We start from the raw sequence: 26,033 nt of genomic DNA, 5'->3' as shown, positions 1-26,033 counted from the left end.
TTACAAGCCAAGGTTCTCCCCAGTGAGAATCATGTATGGTCCCCACCAATGGTGACCAGATGAGATGAGCTCTCCAGGGTGATTGGAGACCGTTGCAGCCTATGGGTGGTTGGGGAAGGACTGGGCAGTGCCCACTGAGCATCCTAGCAATGCTCACAGAGCACTCTGGATTGCCCACCAGAACTGTAACTATGCCAGTGGCAGTGCCAAGGGAGCAGACCAGAGTAGGGCAGAGCCATGACAATGGGGACAGGCAAACTGGGAGCTCTGTCAGGGTGGGAGCACAGAGGAATCTCTGCCAGGGGGATGATCAGCAATCAAGGAGGGAGGAAACTCTGCTCGGGGGGAGAATCAGCGATCAGGGAGGGAGAGAACTCTGCAGGAGATGCAATATGTGGCAATGCCCTTGGGCGGGGGGTCCCAATGTCCATGAGGGGGCTCCCCATGTCCATGGGGCAGGTGAAGTGAGGCAGTAGTACTGGGAATTGGGGCAAGCTGAGGCTCCCCATCCCTCCACCCCTCACCCCTGACAAGCAAGAATAGCATCCTGGCACTATTTCTGCATTGTGCTGTAAGACTGCTTTTTCAAACTCACCCAAAAAAATGAGTCTGAAACTGTCCCATTTTCTTGCTTATTCAGCACTTAGAATTTATTTCATAAGATCATACGCTTCGAAATTTTTTGTAAAATTCCACCCTATGTGTGCTACCACTGATTGCAATGCCTTTGAGGCTTTGAACCTCCCTCCTGATACATTCCTGCGAAACACCTTAGGACATTTTACGATGTTCAGCCTGTATAAATTTAAATTGATCTCACTGTTTCTCAGAAGATGGCTATCTCTCAGAGAACTTTCTGTTTGTCGTTGGTTATATTTCAGTGCGGTAAAAGTTGGAATTAATTTTTGTAAGTAAAGATTTGTCAGGAATGAATACAAATTGAATACGCTGACCAGAATTTTACCTGCATGTCCTGGTAAACGGCATTCTCCGTTGGCCCCGTGTGAGATCGGGAACCTCAGGCAGATGCGCATGTAAAATTCCAGTCTCTATGTCACTAATGTTTACTTTCTATAAATGCAAATATTTCAGATAAGAAGCAAATGTTGGATTTCATCATTTTCTCTTAGCCCCTGTTATTTATTTACTTATAGGAGCAAGTGGGTTGTGAATTCATGTATTCTGCATTGCAGTTCTCAATATTCGCATCATCCTTTCACTAAGCTGTGTGGTTAATTGTGGAAGTCCTGAACTCGATATTTCAATATTACCAAAATTAACAGAACGCTATTTTGAACGAATTATTGAATACAAATTCACCCTTGAATGTTGTACCAAAAATGTAAGGTTAAACACTCAGATTCTGAAACACAACTGACAGAAGGCCTTCACTCTACCATGCCAAATAAGATTCTATCCAAAACAGTCTGTGCATTTCCTGCTGTGTAACTATTGGGTAATGAAATGTAAATGTAAAACAAACATTTGGAACTCAAATGGTGATATATGTTCAGCATAAACACAGTGGCACTGTTGTTAGCTCTACTGCTGAACCAGGGACCTGGATTTGTTTCCTAGCTTGAGTCACTGTCTGTGCGGAATCTACACGTTCTCACCGTGTCTGCGTGGGTTTTCTCCACGTGCCCCAGTTTCCTCCCACAGTCCGAAAGACATGCTTGTTAGGTGTATTGGCCATGCTAAATTCTCCCTCAGTGTATCCGATCAGGCGTCAGAGTGTGGCGACAAGGTGATTTTTGCAGTAACTTCAATGCAGTGTTAATGTAAGCCTACTTGTGACACTGATAAATAAACTTTAAGGGAATGGTTGTTGAGGAAAAAATGGAAATGATGTTCAAATTATGGTTGAATACTATCACAGATGGGTTGGACTTCCAGGCAGATGTGCTTCTGTGGAAGGAATAACCTTACTTGTCCTAATACCATTACCTGAAATGGTCAAGAACTGAAAAAAATTCCCTTCGAATGCAATGTTGTTGTAGGAGCGTTCAAAGCGCATTTCTTTTCACATTGTGATCAAGGTGTTATATTATGCAGATGGCAACAGCAACAGTTTCCACCTTTATCTTTCTTTCAATTCTGTTTAGTCTCTTTCTCTCTTTTCCTGTAGGCATTTCCTATTTAAACCAGGATCTGGTACATCCAGTCTTTATGGTACTACCAATCCAAGCTATCCTTTGACCTCCAATACTGTTTACTCTCCACCTCCGAGACCCCTTCCTAGAAGTACCTTTTCCAGACCTGCCTTCACTTTCAACAAACCTTATAAATGCTGCAACTGGAAATGCACAGCACTGAGTGCCACAGCCATTACTGTAACACTGGCACTCCTCCTCGCTTACGTTATTGGTAAGTCTCTTCTTTAAACTCATCTGTTACTTTCCACTTCATTATTTTTTCCTTAACTACATGTTACATTTTATCTGTGTGTAGAAAATAAATTATCTTCATTTGTATGAGAAAAAGTGAATTATTTTTATAATTGCATGGATTTGCTGAAAATAATGCTGCATTGTTCTGAAAATAACTATATTTTAAGGTTTCTGAAGTACATTCCAATTTACTGACTGTTCTTTCTCCTTTTATGCTATAACTGTTTCTTCTATTATTTTTAGCTCACTCTTCAAGTACCAGTGGGCAGTACAAAACATTTTCAATGACACCCATCCTTGTTATCAATTCCTACAGTGCAAAAGGAGGTCATTTGGCCCATCGGGTCTGCACCAACCACAATCTCACCCAGGCCCTATCCCCTAACCCCATGCATTTACCCTAGCTAGTTCCCCTGAGCTAAAGGGCAATTTAACGTGGCCAATTCACCTAACCGCACGTCAGGAGGAAACCAGAGTACCCAGAGGAAATCCATGCAGACGAGAGGAGAACGTGCAAACTCCACACAGACAGTGACCCAAGGTGGGAATTGAACCTAGGTCTCTGGTGCTGTGAGACAGCAGTGCTAACCGCTGCGTCACCATGTCACCCTGCAATTTGGCCCATCAAGTCTGCACTGACAACAGTTCCACCCAGGGCCTATCCCTGTCACCCCACGTATTTACTTTGTTAATCTCCCTCACACTAAGGGGCAATTTAGCTTGGCCCATCAACCTAACCTGCACATCTTTAGACTGTGGGAAGAAACCGGAGCACCCCGAGGAAACCCATGCAAATATGGAGAGAATGTGCAAACTCCACATTGGCATTTATCTGAGGCCAGAATTGAACCCGGGTCCCGGGCGCTATGAGAGAGGTTGCGGGGGGGGCAAGGCATCCACGTTGCTGGGGCAGATCAGTAAAGTAAATAACTATCGGAGGGATCAAAAGCCTTCTCTATGGATGGGGTCTCTCATGGTGCCTTCTTGGAATGATCACAGATTACTTGTGCCCTATATGGATTTTCCCCAGACATCAGGACAGATCCCAGACAGACTGCTCACATTATGGCCCTTTCCCTTTCTACAAAATCTTGCAGGATAACAACAGTAGTGAAGGATGATCTTCACCAATTAGTGTGTAATCTTAAGTGTAAAAATTTCAATTACTCTTGCTATCTTTCACCAATTGTCTATTTGATAAGCAAGAACTCAATGTCATCTCTCATTCATTGAACAGAACAGTCAAACAACACAATAAATTAAGCAACTTTCTGATAGCCATAAAATTACAAGTTATAAACCTTTTGTTTATTTGTAAATTGTGTCAAATAAAAACGATGTAAATGTTCTTATTGAATTGAATCACATTTTGATGTTGGAACCTTTTTTTAAAAGCCTGCCGTTGATATATATTAATGTGTGATGGGCGGAGAGAAAATATTGAATCTAAGCTGCGAGTCTAATACAGCAATTAGACAGGCCAGCCCATATAGCATTTCAGTATAGATCAGTTTTCAATTATGAATTTAATCAGTAGGGCTTTTCTCGTCTCTGAAGAGTGTTTGTCCTTTTGATTGTAATGTCAGTTTACTGTAAATATTTGGCTGATTTTTTTCTGACAGACTCGTGCTAGTAGTTACATTAGTCCAGCTAATTAAATCAAACATTCAAATCAAAGACAGCTTAGCTTTGCTAATGACTTTTATCATAGTTCTGGTGCCATGCAATTTGCATGACAGGTAAGGGCTTTCTTTTAAATACAGAAATCCCTCCTGTTTAATCATCTAAGCAGGCCAATCAACAACAAAAAAACACTTTTGTTCTCTTTATTTAAGCAATCCTTCTCTGCCCTTTGATGATTATTGGGATACGTTCATTGATTGCGTGTCTGACCCAAATTGAACTTGAATTGGAAAAAAGAATTCAGAGTGAAAATAACTACCTAGGATGCTATTTTAATCATTTTAAGTAATTGGTTGCTTTCAAGGGCTGTTCCATTTTATTGGTGAAATCTTCAAGTGATTTGTTAACAATTCGATTTTCTGGAAAGTCTCCAGTCAGTGATCAAAGCTGGTCTTAACTCTTAGATTCTATTCATGCTGTCCTCTAATTTACTCAGAAATGACTCAGAGTGCAGTGCTCACACCCATAGTTCTTCTGCGCTTCTGTAGTCATTCTTCGCCCCTACAGCTGACATTTAAAATCACCTAATTATCAATGCCCGATCTGCATTTTTTTCTCTGCTGTTCCCCCAGTCAGCAATGCTGGGGGAGTGACCTGTTGGTGCCAAAGGCCCTCCAGTAATTTTCCAAAGTGTCCATTCTTAAATAAGGCCAGGAAATACTCAGCAGGTTCTTCTGAATATGTAAGTGATGTTAAGTGAATAGGCAGTGATGTCAAGTGTCAATGGGTTCTTCAATCAAGCCCAATCTAATTCTCCCAAGACATTTCCCAACATCCGTCAATTAAAATGATTATTTATTCATTCATTCATGGAATATGAGACCAGCATTTATTACCCATTCCTAATTGTCATTGAGAAAGTGGCAGTGAGCCAACACCTTGAACTGTCACAATCTATACAGAGGAGATAACACCTGCTGTGCTTTGAGGAAAGATATTCGGGATTTTGACCAAGCAAAAATGAAGGAATGCAATATAGTTTCAACTCATGATGGTGTGTAACTTGAGAGGAACTTGCAGTTGGTGATGTTCCCATGTGCTTATTGTCCTCCTTCTTGTTCTTCTGGGTGGTAGAGCTTGTTGGTTCAAAATCCCAGAATTCCCTCCCCAACAGCATTGTGGGTGTGCCTACACCACAAGAATTGAGGCTGTTCAAGAAGGCAGCTCATCAACACATTCTTAAGGGCAACTCTGGATAGGCTCTGGTCTGGCCACTGAAGCCTGTATCCTATATAATGAATTTCTAAGAAAAGGTTTGCAAGGTCCTATCAAAGAATCCTTGGTGAGTTGCTGCAGTACATTCTGTAAATGGTGCACACTGATGCTAGAGTGTATGACTGCTGGAGAGGATGAATGTTTAATGTGGTGGATGGGAAGACAATCAAGCTTTGATCCAGAAATTGTTAAGCTTATTGAGTGTTTTTGGAGTTCCACTCATCCAGGCAAGTGGAGATAGTTTGATCACACATCTGACGTGTGCCTGAAAGTCTTTGAGTGTTCAGGGTATTCACTACAGAATAGCAACCTCTGACTTTTGATGTAGACACAATTTTGTGTGGCAGATCCAGTTAGGTTTCTCTTTTGAAAGCCAAAATTGAATCTAACTCCACCACACTCTCCCACAAGGCTGTGTCCTTAGCCCCTTACTGTATTCCTTATACACTTATGATTGTGTGGCCAGCTGATAACACCACCATAGTGGGTCAGATCTCAAACAATGATGAGATGGAGTATAGGAAAGAGATAGAGAATCCGATGAACTATTACAATGATAATAATCTCTCCCTCAATGTCAACAAAACAAAAGAGATAGTTATGGACTTCAGGAAGCATAATGGAGGACATGCCTCTATCTACGCCAATGAGAATGAAGTAGAAATGCTCGAGAGCTTCAAGTTATAGTGTCCAGATCACCAATAACCTGACCTGGTCAATCCCATGCAGACACTATAATTAAGAAACTCACCAACACCTCTACTTTCTCAGAAGATTAAAGAAATATGCCATGTCTGCTACGACTCTCCCCAACTTTCAAAGATGCACAATAAAAAGCATTCTTCCTGGTTATATCACAGCTTGGTGTGGCTCCTGCTCTGCCCAAGACCGCAAGAAACTACAAAGGGTCGTGAATATAGCCCAGTTCATCACTCAAACCAGTCTTCTATCCATTGGCTCTGTCGACACTTCCTACAGCCTTTGAAAAGCAGCCAACATAATTAAGGACCCCACGCACCCTGGACATATTCTCCCCCATCTTCTTCCATCAGGAAAAAGATTAAAAGTCTGAGGACATGTACCAAATAACTCAAGAACAACTTCTCTGCTGCCACCAGACTTTTGAACGGACTTACCTTATGTTAAGTTTATCTTTCCACACACCCTCGCCATGACTGGAACACTACATTCTGCACTCCCTCCTTTCCTTCTCTATGTATGGTATGCTCTGTATAGTGCGCAAGAAACAATACTATTCGTTGTATACTAATAAATGTGACAGCAATAAATCAAATCAAAACTCTCAGGACATGTATTCCAGGTACTAACCACTCGCTTCGTAGGAAAAAGATTTTACCTCATGTCTCCATTGTTTCTTTTGCCAATCCTTTAAATTGGTATCCTCTTGGTCTCAATCATTCCACCAATGGCAATAGTTTCTCCTTAGTTACTTAGCCAGAGCCCCATTATTTTGAATACCTCCATCAAATCTTTTCTCAACTTTCTCTTCACTGAGGAGAACAGCCTCAGTTTCCCCAATCTACACAGAGTTCCTCATCCTTGAAATAGTTTTTGTGTATCTTTTCTGCATCCTGTCTAATGCCTTCACATCCTTCCTAAAGTTGGTGCCCAGAACCGGATACAGTGCTCCGGTTGAGGTCAAACTAGTATCTTCCTATTGAGTTTGGGTTTTCCTATGTTTGACTAAGGAGTTCAAAATAGACATATATATTTTAATATCTTCATATGTAGATTTATTATAACTTGGCTGCTTTAACAGTCTACGCCATTATTGACAATGCCCAGAATTCCATATGCTCTGTTAACTGAGTTCTCAATCTGCTTGCCACCTTCAATGATTTGTGCACATATTGCCCCAGATCCTGCATTCCTTTTTAGAATTGTAGCTTTGATTTTATATTGAATCTCCTGGTTCATCCTAAAATAATTATTCATTTCAAACTTCTCTGCGTCAAATTTAAACAGCCACTTGTCCAACCATTCCACTAACTAGTTATGTCCTTCTGAAGTTTAGAACTATCCTCTTCACTATTCACAAACTACCAAGTTTTGTGTCATCCACAAATTTTGAAATTGTGGCCTGAATGCCAAAGTCATATATATATATATATATATATATACATATCTGGAAAAAAACAGGGGTCCTAACACTAACTTCTGGGAAGTCCATTATAAATCTCCCCCACCTCCATAAAACAACCATTGACCATTGCTCTTGGTTTCCTCTCATTCAGCCAATTTCATACTCATGTCATCACTGTCACTTTGATTCCATGACCTCTAACTTTGCTCACAAATATGTCGTGTGGCACTTTGTCCAATGTCTTTTGGAAATGCACGTAAACCATATCAACCTCATTTTACTGATCAACCCTATCTCTATCTTCTCATGAAAAATCTCAAGCAAGTTAGCTAAACAAAATTTGCCCTTAACAAGTATATGCTGGCTTTCTTCATTAACCCAAGGAACTGCTAATTGTGTCCCAAATTATTGGTCAAAATCTTCCCCTTCCACCAGTAGGACTTTAATCAATTCTATTACATTCTGCAGATACACCCAGCGAGGGAGAATTTTAGAGCATTTAGCTTACAGTCAATGTTGTCTGTACCACCGGAACTAACCGCAAGTAAGGCACATGGGAAGACACAAAGTGGAGGGGGTCTGGAAAAGACAGAAAGGAAGGTGGATGAAAGGCATGGAGGGATGGGTGGTGGAAAACACAAGATGGAGAGGAGGGTTCCAGAAAAGAAAAGGGGATGGTCTGGAGGAGAAGAAAGGTGGGATGGATAGAGTGAGAGGATGGGGAAGGAAGGCATGAAAGGGGAGGGGTGGAAGAAAGTATGAGAGGAAAGTGGAGGGACCAGGGAGTGGAGGAGCCAGAGTGTTTCAGAGGAAGGGGTTGGTTGAGTCAATGCTGCAATCCTGGGGGAAGAACTAAGGATTCTGTTGATAGAAGGAGACGGTGACTTTGAGAGGGGAGAGTGGAGTGCAGTTGGCTGGTAGGGTCAGGTTTTTGCTTTGGTGGGTACAGTTACCTTCTGGGAGGTAATGAGGGGGACAAAACTGGTTCCACGGTTTTTGGGAGTGGGGACAATTAGGGTTAGGATAAAGACTATATTGTGTTTTTAAACTCTTCATAGTCAAGTAAATACCACACAGCAGCAGATCTGGCCCAGAGGTCCTCATGACAATGAGATCTCAGCAAGGTCAGAACATCCATTCACTCTGAAACATTGCCATTGGCTCCAGTCAGAGTTTGGGGTGAAGAGAGGGAATGGGTTGCCTGTTCAGTGCATGTAGATAAGTGGCATCTATGTCACAACTGCAAACCTCCATCCTTCCTGGGATCTGTCTGTCTTTCCATTGTGACAAGGTTTTTCCTTAGGGCAGTGAAGGCAAGCAGAATTGTGTGAGTGGAAGGCCCCTCTTACATGTCCTGTCATTTCTCTTATCAAAGACTGATGTCTCCATGGCAACCATATATTACAGGAAGACTCATCCTTCGACCCCTTTGGAAAGGGTGAAATGTGTGTGACCATTAAAAAAAACCAACAGCAGGAATGAATTCAGGAGACTTCCAATCAGTGCAAGCTAGCATGTATTTAGAAATGTCAAAAGCATATTCAATGATTGTACACCTGTACCACCCGTGTTGATTCAAAATTTCTAATTTTCCTCACACTACCAGTATGTCTAGGTGCTTCCCCAACACCTGAAGCAGATATGGAGGCAGGCTGCTAACCGCTATCTTTGCTTGTCTGTGATGTTTTCAGTGGGCACCCACTGGATCCAAGGCCTGAAGATTCTCCAGCCTTCCTTGGGTTTCCTGCTCAGAGGCAGGTGCAACCTTCTTGGCTAAGCAACTGGGGCTGCTAGGATCACAGGCAGAGGGGACTGGGACTGTCTGGACATTCTTGCAGTGTCCTGGATGGATGCTGCCATGGTGTACACCTGACCCTACTCCTCCATATATGCATGCAGGTGCCCTTCCAAGACTTTTTGAAGAGAAGAGACATCTGGAGGAAGGGTAACGTGCCCCTTGCCCTTCTTGCGTAACTACTGCAGAATCTCACCCATGTCTAGAACGATGCAGTGCTCTTCTAAGCGCATCACCAGTAAAAACTGATTCTTCTGTTGGCCCAGTATCTCCATGGTGTCTGCCATCTTCCCCATGGAGACTTCCATGCACTTGTATGTTGGAAACATGACATCAGAGAGCATACAGAAGGGCATAACAATAATGTGCACAGATGGAAAAGATTTGAGAGAACATTGGCCTGAAGCCAGTAATGAGGATCCAGGGCCACACTCTCCTGTCTATGTATTGTGTACTGCCCAAGCCCGCTTGGCGAGAAAGGACATATCCAGAGGTGTTGATATAAGAAGCAGTTATGAAGAACAAACTGATTCATAACAACATAAAGAATTTAGAGTGATTTACTCCATCCAACAAAATCCAGACTGGTCATCAATTAACGCTGCCCGTGAGACTTAACCAGCAAGCTCTGCTTGTCTCCAGGGAATCTTGATTTTAAACTGCTGTTCTGAGCAAGCAAGAGAGCCACTGATCAGAACCAGGTGTGATCCTTCTTTAGATATGCAGATTGATCTCCAATCTCGTAATGCTTGCCCATGTTGTCCACTCCCTTGAAGTGTTCCTCACCAGTTCCTGCAGAGGAAAGTTTAATCCTCTCCTGCATCGTGGGGCCCTCTTCAACCCCCTCACCCCCAACCTTTTTGAGTGGATCTACTCCTGTGCAGTTGATGCCCAAGACATCTGGAGGAATTCCCCTCACCAACGAGCCAGACTCATGTCCAAGTTAAAATCAGGATGCTTGTCTTATTTTCAATTCGGGCAGAATTTTGACTGGATCACTTCTTGGCATGTCATTTTGAAAAGCTTTTTAGTGTAACAATTTGCCAAATGTTCAAGGTTTGCACGCAGGCATTTTCATTAGCTTAGTTGACATGATGAAATGTGACATTAATAGTATTTTATAAAAGATGCAGCTTAATTGTAAGACAGATAAAAGGAAAGACTCACATTTAAGTATTTAAGCTTCTCATGATGTTCCAAATTGATTTATAGACAATGAAATATTTTTTGAAGTGTAAGCACTGTAGTAGAGGGGAGCTGTGGGGTAATCATAGGGTGCCTACCTCTGGTCCAGAAGCTTTGAGTTCAGGTCCCATGCCAAGATTTGATGGTCATGAAAGATGTGTTCAAAATTAGCCAGACAGGTTTATTATCAGCCTGTAAATCCTTCTAATGTGCCTGAGGCAGGTGGCAAGAGCAGGACAGTTTCCTTGTCAGCCATGCTGCGGAAAGAAATGGCAAACCGCTGCAGTGTTTTGCCAAGCATAATCATGGACCAATTCAATGGAAGGCCACGGTCACCAAAACCCTTCTTAGGTATGGTACCTGGAGGAGGAATCACTGTTCTAATATAGGGAGGGGATCATGGCTGTTAATGCACCCACAGCAAGTTCCCACAAAACTAATGCAGGAATCAAATAATCTGTTTTAATTGGCCGAGAGATAAATATTGACTAAAACATGAGACTGAAACCCATTATTTCTCTTCAAAATAGTGTCATGAAGTCTTTTACATCCATCTGAGGGGGCAGAAAAGGGAGCTGAAAAGGATTTAATATGTCATGATCCTCAACCAGACCCCCAACTTGTAGATAAGAGCCAGTTAGGGACCGATAACATTTTGTTTAAAGTAGACAAAGTTTAAAGTTCGAAACACTCACAAATAGCATAAAGCCAGAAGATTCCATTGGTATTGAACAAACAAAAATAAACTTTATACTTCAAGGTCAGAAAGATAAAATAATTCACCCTAGCTATCTTATATTCTAACATTCAGAAATAATATGAGGTCCATGCAAGTTAACAGCTAAGTGTGGTCGAGCATACCACAGCACACAATAAATGAAAGACAGAGTCCATAGATTTATCAACAAACTATCCAGGTATCAATAAATACTGAGAGTCAACCAATCTCTCTGAAACTCTGTCTCATTCATGAGGGACTCCCGTCATTACTTTTGATGATCTAAGCTTGCAATTCTAGTCAAAAAATTCTCAATTCAGATGGCATCGTGGATGGCCCACCTTGCAGGGTTTCAATCTTCTCTCCCAAGATTTCATTTCCTGGATTCCAGAGTATGCACCCAAACACCAACTCAGAAGCACAACTTCAGCTCTTCAGCAGTGATGACCAGAATACTACTGCTCCAAAAGGGTACCTTTGCCCCAGCAAGCCCAGACTTGGAGTCACCATCCTTCTGTGGACTTCTTAGATCTTCAGGGCTTCGCCTGAGCCATGTTCACTTAAAGTCTGCTTCCTGGAGCCGTTTTTCTGCTGGGAGCCAGTTTCTCTGCTCTTCTCTTAACAGAACATGGACCTTACATTACCCAAAAGAAGAGTAAGCGCTTGGCCAAATTAAATATTGAATTATTTAGTCATGAGCAAGTTAGAAAAGATATTAAAGTTCTATGCATGGACTGTAGACTTCATACAGATATTAAATAAGTATCTTGATACACTTTAAATATCAAATATAGTATTCAAGAGGACATCGACAGACAAATGAAATGGGCTGACAGATTGTAGACGAAACTTAATGCCAAGAACTGTGAAGTGGTATATTTTAGTATGAAGAATAGAGAAGGCAATATTACTGATTAGGTGCATTGTCCATGCTAAATTCGCCCTCAGTGTAACCAAACAGGTGCTGGTGTGTGGGAGCTTGGAAATTTTCACAGTAACTTCATTGCGGTGTTGATGTAAGCTGACTTGTGACTAAGAAGTAAATTCAAAAGAAAGAAAGGATACAATTCTGAAGTTAATTGTGTAGGAGGTGAGGGAACCGATGGTATATGTAAACTAACCATTGAAGTTAGCAGGACAAGTTGAAAAGTCATTTAAAAATGCACATGGGCTCCTGGGATTTGTAAACAGAGGTACAGAGTACAGAAACATGGAAGTTATGGTGAGATTTCATGGAACACTGGTTCATCCTCAACTGGAGTACTGTGTCCAATACAGTGTCCAATTCTAGGTACCACACTTTAGAAAGAATGTGAAGGTACTGGAGAAGATGCAGAGCAAATTTAGGAGAAAGGATCCAGGAATGAGTCATATAGATAGATTGGAGAGACTGCGGTTATTCGCCTCAGAGAAGGTTGAGAGGAGATTTGATACAGATGACCAAAATCATGAGGACAGATTATGAGACAATGTTTCAGGAAGGTTCGAGAACCAGAGGACACTGATTTGAGGTGAATAGCAGAGGTGGAATGAGAAAAACTATTTTATAAAGCAAATAGTTAGGGCTTAGAATGCATTGCCTGAGGATGTGGGGTGGAGGATTCAATCCTGGTTTTCAAAAAGGAATTAGATAATCGTCCGGAGTGATTACAGAAAAAAGTAGGAAAGTGGGATTCACTGCGTGGTTCTCTCAGAGTGCTGACACAATGATCTCCTGCCACACTGTTATCATTTCATCATTACATGTTTCTGTGTGGTTAGCATTGCTGCCTCATAGCGCCAGGAACCTGGGTTCAATTCTGGCCTCGGGTTACTGTCTGTGTAGAGTTCGCACATTCTCCCCATGCCTGTGTGTGTTTCCTCTGTTTTCTTCCCACAAATCCAAAGATGCGCGGGTTAGGTTGACTGATCATGCTAAATTAACCCTGGTGTCAGGAGATTAACAGGCTAAATATATTGGGTTATGGGAATACGGCCTGGGTGGGACTGTGATTGGTGCAGAGTCAATGGCCTCCTTCTGCACTGCAAGTATTCTATGATGTTGAAATTATAAATATGCATAGCTTTGTTGCTGTAGGTTGTCATCTGGATGTAGCACATCGTGGGTGGAGCACAAAGAGAACAATCCAGCATGGTGGATGACATATCTGTAACAGGGGCTTCCCCCAACCGAAATGAACAAAAGGAAACTGGGCAATTGTCATTATTAGGCTGTGATCCTTACATTCACGCTTGTTCTTTGTATTGGCACAGTGGCACACAGCACCAGGGACCCAGGTTCCATTCCGATCTCAGGTCACTGTCTGTGCGGAGTTTGCACATTCTCCCAGTGTCTGTGTGGGTTTCCTCTGTGCTCCAGTTTCCTCCCACTGTCCAAAGATGTGGGCTTTTGGTTCATTGGCCATGGTAAATTGGCCCTAGTGTCGGGGGGATTAGCAGGGTAAATACGTGGGGATACGAGGCTAGGCTTGAATGGGATTGTTGTCATTACAGGCTGAATGGCCTTCTTCTGTACTGTAGGTATTCTATCGATTCTGTGCTTTTCCAGACAGCACACACCTGAAATGATACTCCCCTGTCACACCACGGACAGAGCTCTGTTGCTTTTGATGGGGTGATAAGCATGTCAACTTAGAAATAACCAATAAGCAGCCACAGAAGAACTAACAGTTCAAAACCCACTCCAAGGATAAGCCTGTAGTATGTGAAGACAAAGAATTAGATTGAAAATGATGCGTGGGTTCAATATAAGTTAAGCCGCAAGTCTACCCAACGTTCAATCATTTTTATTGCTGGGGGAAGCCCTAATGTACACAAAAGCACAGTTTGCAGCTGAGATGGATTTATAAACGACTAAAGAGAAATGGTGAAGAAATGAAATTTATATTTTAATTAAGTCCAGCACATACCCCTTCCCAGAAAACCTTGATTCTTATCACTTGATTTGTCATATTTTACAACACTTTCGAGCATGATGTAATTCTGCCAAAAGTAAAGTTTCTTGGGAGGGTTACAAATATTTTGTCATCCAAAAATGAAACACTGGTCTTTGCAACGTTAAGGGAATAATTGCTTATTTCAAAAGTAATTACCACTGCAGCCAGGTCTGTAGAAACCTTCTCTAACGGTCAGGGCAAGTTATATCCCAAAGGTTCATTGAAGACTTTTGTGATGCATCAAAGTGTTTTTTTTCCCTTTCGGCAGCTGAAGTAACTTAGATAGTTTATTTGAGGACAAGCTCAATAAATAAAGATGTGACGAGGAAATAATTTAGCTCACTCTAAAATTATCTGTTTCAAGTTCGTATGCAACAAACAGTGGAAGAAAACAATGATCACTTCCAAGAGATCTCACATTCCAAATGATTGGATTGACAGAAATATTCAAGTCCCACTCTGCAACCAATTAGCACTGATTAATATTTCCCAGCTTCATTCTACTTGAAAGAGTTGTCTTATGAAATTAAGTTTCCTTTGCCTTCTCGCAAAATATTAAAATGCACGGAGTTGGAATGCTGATAATTCAGATAGCATTTAGTGCTTTGGGACATATGTTGTCATGGAGTAGAAGCTTATTCGAATCACGTAAGTGTTAAGTCATCCAGCCATGTGTTCCCACGTGCACTGAATCATTTTGGTGTTACTAGTATGGGTGCACGCGGTGATATGTGTGTGAGTTTTTAATTTCAATTCATTTTTGCCTCAAGTTAATTTAACTTAATTTGACATGTCTTTTTATCCTGAAACCTAAGGAAAAACAAGTTGAATAAACTTCATGCCAACAAAATTAGACTTGATGTATTCTTGATCAATTACTTGCCTTTTCTTCTTTGCTGAGTGTTTTGTGGTGCCAGGCAAGCCAGTGTCCTGGTCGTCCAACTTCTGCTCTGCCCTAAGTAACCCTTTGGCCCTCACTGAGATGCAGTCCCACTGACCTTTGAAACTTCACCCAAGCAGCCATCTTCATGTGACAAACTCAGCAATGGGCATTGTCCGGCTATTTAATCGTGGATTGCATCGCAGCCAGACACAATCTTGCTGTTATTCAACTACTCCCCTTGCCAACAGGGGTCATTCACTCACAATCAGCAATAGGAATGCTGATTGGTTTATCCCTTCCAAGCTGTATTATAGCCAATTGAGATCAGTTAGTTAACATACAGTCCAGAATAAAAACTTGTACATCAGATAGTCCATGTGGTAATCAGGCAATTTTGTTCACTCATCCTTTAACTAAGGTTTCAGAGTATTTTAAGTCTCATGTTGAATACTTAGACTGTTATCCTTTATGCTAATTGCAGTAAAATTGTCAGATGAATAGAATTGAGAAATGCTACAAGCAATACACTAGGAAGCAAATCGTCGATTTGTACCTCCATGTAAACAGGGCCTCTGGTGCAGAGATACAATACAGAGTGCCCCCCCGTCAATGATTCACTTTGCTTTGTGAATAGGGCAAGCGATTTGTTGCGGCAAGTGATTTATCCCTTACACCTGCTTAGAAATTAGCATTTGCGCACCCTCTGGGACTTATTTATGCAAAACTGTGGTACTCAAGCAGCAAATTGCACCACACATAGTGAGTGTAAAAACTTATTGGATTTGTCACAGATGTTCCCACTGTGCCAAGCCACTCGCCGCGTTTATGAAACTGGAAAATCAGGTAGACAAAAGGCTGAAATTTCATTAAAAATGAGTCCTAATTGTTTCACTTTGTTGAGTTTCATTGAATTGATTGCAGGGGTCTATGAATGTGAATAAAAACTGCCTGTTGGTTTTACAGCAGTGCACCTGTTTGGCTTGACATGGCAGCTGCAGCCAGTACCTGGACAACTCTACGAGAATGGGGGAAGCAAATCTTTCACTGGGCTGGAAAACCTGGATACCACTTCATCAGCCATGGGCGGAAAAGGTTCAGACAAAGATGACATGAAAGGAGGTCTTGGAGGTAGCTGTGCGTCTAATGAACCTTCAAAAAAAAGACGAGTGGAATCACGGTTTAACTCCCTAGCTGACCTTTGTGATTACAAAAGGGAATTCTGATTTTATGAGGGGATTAGTGCTATTTATAAAGCTGTAAAGCCAACAATGTGTAAACATGATGCTGCCCTGGTCATTAGTTTCATGTCTAGAAAACACCAAAATTAATGACAAGCACCAGAGATAATTAATTTTGTCAAAAACAAATTAATGCTTCTCTCGAAGTACACAACTATTTAGATGTTGCAGATACTTCTGGCAGATAGAGGTAGAAAAAAACTGCACAAGTCATCCCATAAAGCTTAGATTAGGCAGTGCTTAATGGACCAGGGAATTAAAGCTGTCATAATGTGATTTAGGGGAGAAAGGGTAGAACTAATCTGCCCAGTCACTTAGGCATTTGTATCATCTGTTCCCTGTGTAAGTGAGATGGTAAATTATGGTTTCACTCCTGCAATAGTTGGTTAGACAGACATTTGGGTCACAATTAAACATAATAACTCAAACACAGAGTGCCTGACTAATTACAGTGAGTTGATTGCCATACAAACCATGTGTTTCCATAGAGGTTCTTAAATTAACGTGAACACAAATTGAAATGCAGTCTGATGAATAGTGTTCAACAGGTTGATGTGGTGCGTCCAGTGTGTGAGTAAAAAGAGTTAATGTGCTTCCTGCTTTTCTGAGTGAGTTTGTTTATCATTTTCAGCCTACTCAACTGGCTAGCAGCAAGGTAAAAAGAGAGGCAAATGTGTAGATCTCTCCTTGTCGGTTTACAGTCTCTCCATCAGCAAGTCTTCGGCTGTGCCTGCTCATGGCAACACTTGGAAATTGGGGACTTTGTGGCCCAGGCTAAAGCTTCAGAGGTACATAAAGGAGGTTTGGCCCCCAAACATGTAGACCGGAATTTTCCCAACCTGTCCGCCACAGGAATTGTAGCGGGCGGGAGGTGTCGAACCACACAAACGTCCGCTGACCTCGGGCAGGATTTTCCAGTTTTGGGATGAACTCGGCTGGAAAGGTTCATTGTCATGCAGGCGTGTTGGCACCCATGAACCAAACTCCTGCAGGAATTCTATTTACCATAGGCAAATACCTCCGGAGAGTTGAAGGCTAAGTGATTAAACCCTGGTAAAACAATCTTGAGGGAGCCCAAAGGCAGACTGATGTCTAAGTGTGCCATCTTTCCAGCAACTCCTGCAACCAAACCAGTGTCAAAGCTGGTGTTTTACATTCCTTTTGTCCCAAGTGCAAAGATCAAGAGGGGATGTTTGGACAGCCCACGGCCTCCATCAGGTTTTGCCCAGGACCATGCCATGGAGAGGACATTCCATTATTACTGCAGAGTGTTAACATATTACCAGGACAGCAGTTATAAGTGATAAGCCCAGCTTGCATGGCATAAAGAACAGGTTCTACAGGCCGCCTCTGATAGCGGAAGAGGCTATTGCGTGTCCCACTGCCCAACTCAAGTTGACAGCCCACAGCTAAAGTGCTGACCCATCACTTCAGCGGGTGCTTAGAGCTTAGATTCTCTGCTCAAAAGGTGGACAGAATCCATTGCACCAGGCACACAAATGAAATAAATGCAAGTTCTTTGTTTGGCAAGTTGGAACATCGCTGCTGTGTGCATGGGATTAACAGACAGCTGGTCAACAACACATGGAAGATAGCTGTGACTGGGTTGGGAATGATGATCTGAACATTGACATCGCTTCCCCAGGCTCACTTGAGAGCAGATCACTGAAGGAAACGCTGAGCACTTTCATCTGGCAAGGATAGAGTTCAGAGGAAATGCGTAAGCAAATTGTGGGCTGAGCTGTAAAGAACTTGCCACTCTGGATGATGAGTCACCCAAAAATGGTTCAGAATATGTCATCTCCATCCTCTGCTTAACTCAAACAGGGCCAGTTAACCTCATGAGTGTTTATGTTCCAATGCTGTGTTCCACTGCAGGGGTAAAAGTTGAGAAGCTTGACATTACTATCAGCAGAATCCTTAAAGCAGAACATCTTTACCTCCTGGAGTATTTAAATACAAGAATGGGCATGCTCCAAGAGGCATGGCCTCCTGCTCCTGAAATCATTCACCTGGAAAGATAATGAGAACATGCAAAGGCTACTTAACCTTTGCTGCTACCTTGAGCTTTGTATAACTAACATTTTCTTTCAGAACAATCCAAGGTCAAAGCATTGGTACCGGCTGAATTTGACCATACCAGACTTGACTCTCTGAACAACATTCAACAGCCTTCACAACACACACAGCCAGCACACTGATGATGCTAATACAGATCACTCCCTGTATGAACAGGATTAGGATCCAACATCTGAAATTTTCATATTCAAAGCAGAAATGCCACCCTCATATCAACATTGGCCATAATGTCTAACCGGCTGGAGTTAACCGCGTTGATGCAGTTGAGCAGGTGCTCTCCAGCATTCCTACACAAAGCGTGAAAGTGAAATAGAACACACTTCAGCTGACCATCTACAACTCTGCACTCTCAATATGAGGGAGGTAAGAGCAGAAAGATGCTGAGTGGCTGGAGGCGAACTGTACGATGATGGAACCTGACGTTGAAGCCAAGTGGTCCACTCTCATTAATTGCAAGAGCTGTCCAAATGAGAAGATTTGGAAGGCACTCATCTGTCGGAAGTAAAGTCCAACAGACTGACAGTGCGCCAATGACCACTGGTTACAACTTTGCCAGAATATCCAGAGGTCCTTTGACACAGGGCTTGCTAGGAGCATGTATAAAGGGCCAGAAGGGAAAAAAACAGTAAAATGGGGAATAGGAATACTGGTCTGAACAGTTTTTTTTCTCTCCGGGGATTCAAAATGATAACAGCAAAGAGAACTACTCCATTGAAAACAAAGGCAGGGGATGTCATCACTGACTGCAATAGACAGTTGGAGATATAGGAACACTATCTTGAGTTGTACGCTATGCAAAACAATGTCACTGAGGAAGTTCTGGGCACTTTCAAGATCCTGCCTGTCATGGTAGAGCTGGATATGACAGCCACAGTGGAGATATTTAGCAAAGTTATTGACTCGCCTACTATGAGCAAATTTGCTGGTGTTCACTCCAAGCGTGGAAAACCAGCATTTATGAAGAATCTGCACAACATTTACAATCTCCACTGGAGGAAAGGGGCCGTGCCTAGAATATATATGTCGCAAAGATCGGGATCTGTTGAAGGACAATGACCGCCACTGTATTTGTAACAACCATCAGGGCATCCCTCTGCTGAGCATTGTAAGAGAAATATTTGCTCATGTTGCTCTTGTAAGACTGCAGATCTAGGCTGAATGCATCGACTAGAGGCTGCTTTTAATCACTTCAAGCGGCTGGCACAACTTCCTCAATGAGGACATTCTCAGAGCCACTGTTGAGTTTTCTGGATAGACTTGATTACCACACTCGGGACTCAGAAGCCATTGTAACTTTTGGGTGGTCAGGAATATGGCTGAACAGTGCCCTGACACTGCCCACTGCCACAGCAAACAACCAATTTGGCATTGCCAGGTTGGAACTGTCAGTGTTCTGGGTAAGTGCCAGATTGGTACTGCCAAGGGGCGGGGTCTGAAGGAGTGGCCTGAAAGTGGGCCCGAGTAGTGGAGGTGGAGGGCAGATGGGGCAAGGCCTTTTTTGGCAACCCTGTAACAGGGTGTTGTTCACATGAGGGAGGGGGCAATGACCCAAAGACCCAATGCTGCAAGGATGGGGATGTGGGGAGATGGGGTGGAGTTGGGGAGGGGGCAATGCCCCTTTGCCCAAAGACCTCTCTGTGGTCGAGGTCTGCAGGCTGCTTCCCCTACCTGTGGGGGTCACAATGGCCATGGAGGGGATAGGGGATTAGGGGCCCTGTCACTTCACTTAGAGATGGGCGCACCCTTTAAAAATGGCATCGCAACGACTGAGGAGCTGATCTTGCTGGCATCTTTTGGACCTGCACATCCCTTTAACAGCACAAATCACTCCAACATCCAAACAAAAATGTCTCAGTGTGGGTGGATTGCAATCAGGATCCTGCTGACCGACCCAGCAAGAATCTGACCACATTTCCTACCAAAGACTACACTTAGAAATGTTGTGAGAGAATTGTGCCCACAGGGTGTGTCATGCAGTGCTAGCTGTTGCTCTTCACTTTCTCAATAAATGATTCCCATGGCCCTGCAGAATCAAACAAAAACGCCTAAAAGGATTTTTCAACAACATCCGAGCAGTTGTGTTAAGAGAAGATATACCTGAATAAAATGATGCCATCATCTCTATTTCATATATAACACTGCCAGCTATTAGAACTCTTTTTGTTATAAACAGTATAATTATGGTATTTAAGTTACCTTTGAGAATGAGAATATCCATATTTTGACTCTTATGTGTTTCAGAATTAATTGCAACCTGTTTGAAGATTAGTGAGAGCATTTATAATGAAGTGTATTAGTCACCAATTACTCAACAGCTTTTCTATCATTATTATTACGAAGTAATTATTCCCCTGTATTTTTAGTTGGCGTAACAAATGTAGGGGTGAGAAAGGAAGAGTAGTTTAATTAGTAATTTATTTTAGCTGTGTTTCTGCACATTAGACTCCACATCTGTGCCTTATGCTCCTGCGTGATGTCTCCAGGTTTGTTTTCTATTGATTCAGTTTCCCTGATAAATACTAATACTGTGAGGCAGCACGATGGCACAGTGGTTAACACTGCTGCCTCGCAGTGCCAGGGACCTGGGTTCGATTGCCGGCTTGAGTGGAGTTTGCACATTCTCCCAGTGCCTTCGGGGGTTTCCTCTGGGTGCTCCGGCTTCCCCTCACAGTCTGAAAGATGTGCTGGTTAGGTGCATTGGCCTGAACAGGCGCCAGAGTGTGGTGACTGGGGGAATTTCACAGCAACTTCATTGCAATGTTAATGTAAGCCTTGCTTCGTGACCAATAAATAAACTTTACATTTAAATTATATAAATAATTAAAATACCACATTTCTGCAATTTCTTCACTCATTATCAAAATTCAGGATTTTCAGCTGAAACGACTAACAAGTGAAACACATAAATGTCTGAGTTGTGCTTTGATGAATCCAATAAAAGTGGGTGTACAAGTTCTAATTAACTACAGGGCAATCTCAATTTTTCCCCAGCAATCAGAATGTATTGATTTGTTCACTGACCTATAATTCAAAAATAGCAACTTGTATTAAAATATTGTAATAACATTTCCCAATGCAATTCACAGGAGCATTATAAAGCAAAATTAGACACCAATCCAATAGACAATATTGTGGCAGATGACTGAAGAGATAGGATTTAAGAGAGACGGAGGACGAGATTCTCCAATCTCCCAGCCGCTGTCAATGGGAATTCTCATTCACGTCACCCCATGCCAGCAGGAAACATGAAGCCGGAGGTGCGCTGCTTTCAGGACTAGAGAATCCCGCTGTGTGAATGGCTGGAGAATTCCGGGCTGAGACTCTGAGAGATTTAAGGACAGATTTCGAGAGCTCAGGGTCTAGGCAGCTGACGGTAAAGTCTCCAATAGTGAAGGAATTAAAATTGGGGATGTTTAGATTTTTGTTGCATGGTTGGGAAATTGACGGTGCTTTTGGGAATTGTCTATTATCACAAAGCATGCCGCTCAAGTATGTAGGCTGGAATTCTCTGGTTTACACATTTAGAACTCTACTTCTTCGCCTTCAAGATCTCTTGTACATTTCAGACATGTGATCTGACATCATTATAACATCAGCATCATGTATGCTTCTAATGTGATCTTTTATATGCAAGAAGTCAATGTTAGATGAGCAGAGCTATCATGGAGAATTGTGGGGCTGGAGGAGATTACAGAGATAGGGAGGGATCTAAGAGGAATTGGGTAGCACAGTGATTACCACTACTGCCTCGCAGCTCCAGGGACCTGGGTTCGATTCCTGGCTTGAGTCACCGTGTGGAATTTGCACGTTCTCCTTGTGTCTGCTTGAATTTCCTCCGGGTGCTCCGGTTTCCTCCCACAGTCCAAAGATGTGTGGGTTAGGTGCATTGGTCATGTGAAATTGCCCATTAGTGTCCCAAGATGTGTAGGTTAGTGAGACTAGCTGGGTAAATATGTGTGGTTACGCAGATAGGGTCTAGGTGGGATTGTTGTTGGTGCAGATTCAATGGGCCAAATGGTCTCCTCCTGCACTGTAGGATTTCTATGAAAATAAAGGATGAGAATTTTAAAGTTAAGGCATTGTTTGACCAGGTGTCCATCAAGCAAGAGTTGATAGTGAACTGGACTTCATATACGCAGGCAGTGGAGCTGTGGATCACCTGAAGTTTATGGAGGGTGAAATGTAGGAGACCAAACAGCTTTGTATTGGAATAGTCAAGTCCACAGCTAATAAGGGCATAAGTATGGGTTACAGCAGCAGAGGAGATAAGGGAGGACAAAGTCGAGACATATTTTTGAGGTGGAATTAGACAGTCTTAGTGTGAACATGTGGTTTGAATCTCAGTTCTGGGTCAAATATAATGCCAAGCTTGCCTACAGTCTAGTTTAATCTCAGAAAGTTGTCAAGGAGAGGGAACTTGGTGAACAGGGAACCAAATTTGTGGTGAGGACCAAAGACAATGGCTTTAGTTTTCCCAATATTTAATTTTCTAAAGTCTTTAGTATATATATATATTTTACAATTTAACAATGGCTACAAACTTTGCTTAATGCTTTAGAATTGTTAGATTCTTCTATGATTGCATTATATGAGCATACTCAAGATTGAAGTCCATATTAAATAGATAAGTTTTTAAAACTAAATCTCCAATCTTCGCAAATAGTTAGAGTACTTAATAATATATCATTGGTATTCTGCTGAGAGTAATACAAGTATGTATACTTTTTTACAAGCCCAGTTGATGGCATAATTGGATGGGAAGATCTCAGAATGCAATACTCATGCAAAGACCATGGGATTTTCCACCACGCTTGCCCCAAAAACGGAAAATTCTACTCAATGTCAATGGACCTTTATATGGTTTGCCCCCACCTGCTACAATTCCTGGAGTGGATGATATGGGAAAATTCCACCCCATAACTTATTTTTTCTTTACAAAATGTAGAGGAACACAGTCACAGGATCACTAATTAGTTTTAATACTGAGAAAAAACATTTTTTAAACATGAAAAATATGGATTATTTCATTATTCCTCACACTTTAGCCTAACAAATACACACTTATTTTAAGATTAACATAGATTACAAAGTGTATCTTAAACTACAGTGGTTTAATTCACATAAAGTCCCTTTTAGGCACACAGATTTACTGTGGTCAAATAGACACACTCTGCTCTGAACTAATTTAGTGACTGCAAATTACTCCTCAGAATCCTCTCCCCCTGCCCCCACCATAAATGATTGTCAATTGAGAGTTTCTAAATTCCACTCCCAAAACCATACTTTAAAATCTTCTCTCATAATAATGGTTTCCTTTAGTAGTTTGCATTTCAAAATGCATTCCGGGTCTGCCCAATGACACTTCTAAACAAAGATTCCACTCCCCTTTAAATGGCACCTCCAGTCCAGTTTTACATCAGTTCTTTTAGCATTTCTTTGTCTTGGCTGCTTATCTTGACAAATGGTACACTTTAACTCTCAGTTGAATGGCATCAAACATCTCATTAATTCTGAACTCCACTGTCCAACTTTAAATCTGGTCACTGCAATTGTCTCTTTAACTCAAAACAATTTGTTTATTCTTCCTTGAATTGTTCTATACAAAACACTTGTCCCTGTTCTTTTAACTTCAGTCGTCTTTAGGTCTTCTTTCTGTCACAATTTCCTGGTTATCCAGACTGTAACTTATCTCTGAGGAAGTCTCTTTGTAACTTTCTTGTCCTATTCAGTTTCTCCTGACAGAGTTGACACTCCTCGGTGGCCTGACTCCAACTGCAATATGTCCAGCTAAAACTTAAATGGTTTTCTACCCTTAAAAGGGCCTCCACTTACAAAGCAATGTTCATGTATTTCTGCTAACCTATTATTTTTCATGCCCCAACCTTCTCTAAGCACAATACTGAGACTGCAGCTGGTAACTACTGCAGAATCACTAGCAGGGTCCCTGTTCCATTGTGTAAAATATGTTCAGGTTATAAGTTAAAACCAAGGCAAGAAATTTCAAGGTGTTTGATGAAGATAGCCTAGATCATAAGCTTTTACATTTGAACTTGGCATGGGTGAGCGTAATGTATTTCGCTCCAGATATGATTCAATTGAGCCACTAGGAAGCTTTTACCAAACAAAGTTTATTTCAGAACCCAGTTCAAGCATAATATAACGAATTAGGATAACTTCTACCAGTTATAATATTCAAACATGATACAGTATGATTCTTAACAGCTAGCTATCTATAATGTTCCAAGTCAAACACACACCCCTTTCTACTCTTGGCACAAAAAGCAAGAATGCTCACATGATGCTGGGTTTTCAGCTCTTTAACACCTACTGTGAATTGGTCATTTGGATGTTGCATTGAATCTCTGAGGCTCCCCAGTCCTGGAACTTTCTATTAAACCTCTGGTAGAGAGAGAGAGAAAACACTGCCTTCCTCCATTAACTTCTAACAGCAACTAAACTGCAACTTAAATCTTGGACTTTTCTGTGGAAAAGAACTGTTCCCCTAGGCATCACCCGATCTGACTTGTCAATCATCCCCAAATCAAGCTCCATCCAGCAATCCCCAAAGAACCATAAAACCCCAGGACACTGCATTAAACCAGATTAAAAATAAACATGATGTCCATGATATGGCTTCCATAACAATTAGAGACACCAGCTACAGACAAAACGGTGCCGACAACTTCCAGGCCTGTTGGAAATATCCTACAAAGGAACATGATTGAAATACATTTCTTAAAGGCAAAGTATCATCACTTATGGTTGATGAAAGTCTTGAAATCTGATCCGCCCTAGTGGCAAGGGAAGAATCCGTTGCCTAATCTCTAAAGTTTTGAGAAGATGAAAGACATGATTAAATTTTCCTATTATGCTATTTATTTCTTAAATGAAAAAAAAACTTAAAATCTCAATGTGCTGAAAAAATGGGACCTCAGCTGTACATTCACCTGCCCTCCAAAAGAAGTAAAGCGAACTTTCAACCACATGTAAGCATGTTCAATTTTGCAAACTTTCACTGCATGCACCAATAGGTATCTAAATTGATTTATTCCTTAAGTCGATGAAGATTTGAGAGTTTATTTGCATTTTTCAAAAGACAAACTGGAGATCTGCATTTTCCAAGTCTAATTTCAGGCATGACATATTCAAAGCCCCACTATCTGCTTTTTCTCTATTATGAACATTTGGATAACAACTGGGATTAACACACCAGTGATAATGGACATTTCTTTGTCAAAGTCAAAATAGTAAAGAGGATTTGCAATTTTTCCAACTAAAAGTTGAGTTTGTATTGTTTGATTAATTTTCTTTGGCTACTTTCCATGTCAAGTACAAAAGCTAGTATGATATTACAGATTTGACAGAAGTGCTTCTTTTAGCCAGGGCAAGACCGGAAACAAAGCTATTATATTTTCAAAGATGTAGAGCAGGGAAAAAGAAAGTAATTTGGCCTCAACAATTAGAAGTGAAAAAATTATTATGGCACTCAGTCTACAAGGGCAAAGTTAAATAACAAGGAATATTATAAGAATTTTTATAGCCATTAAACATACCAAATCAATTGAGGATGAGACAAGTAGGCAACTTCGAGCTATTTTTAGTGGTTTCAGAAATTGGTAGATTACAATATTCACTCCTGTCTTGACCTTAAGATATTCTAATGTGTTTTAGAGCCAATGAAGTGTAACCATTGCTGTAGAGGGAGGATGGGAGGACATTTATTGTCCTGAATTAGACTGGATAAGACAAAAGTCTCTGATTAGGTTAGGTGGATTGGCCATGCTAAATTGCCCCTTAGTGTCCCAAG

The 26,033-nt window shown here is 41.6% G+C and overlaps 1 protein-coding gene across 5 annotated transcripts in view; it reads left to right on the top strand.

Annotated features, from left to right (window-relative positions):
* The window catches only part of tenm1 (teneurin transmembrane protein 1), a 704,577-nt gene that overhangs the window by 447,960 nt on the left and 230,584 nt on the right, over positions 1 to 26,033 (top strand). For 3 of the 5 annotated variants that reach the window (XM_080187425.1, XM_080187426.1, XM_080187423.1), the window contains 2 exons: positions 2,129 to 2,367; positions 15,873 to 16,028. In XM_080187425.1, the coding sequence (XP_080043551.1) occupies positions 2,129 to 2,367; positions 15,873 to 16,028 (395 nt within the window). Of the gene's footprint in view, positions 1 to 2,128; positions 2,368 to 15,872; positions 16,038 to 26,033 lie in introns of all 5 variants that reach the window. The other 2 variants (XM_080187422.1, XM_080187424.1) reach the window with 2 other exon arrangements.

The sequence above is a fragment of the Carcharhinus amblyrhynchos genome, chromosome 4 (assembly GCF_965287045.1).
Source record: "Carcharhinus amblyrhynchos chromosome 4, sCarAmb.v2.hapA, whole genome shotgun sequence".
NCBI classification, from domain to species: Eukaryota; Metazoa; Chordata; class Chondrichthyes; order Carcharhiniformes; family Carcharhinidae; genus Carcharhinus; species Carcharhinus amblyrhynchos.
The sequence above is the reverse complement of the archived record's forward strand: the minus strand, read 5'-3'. Positions and strand labels throughout refer to the sequence as shown.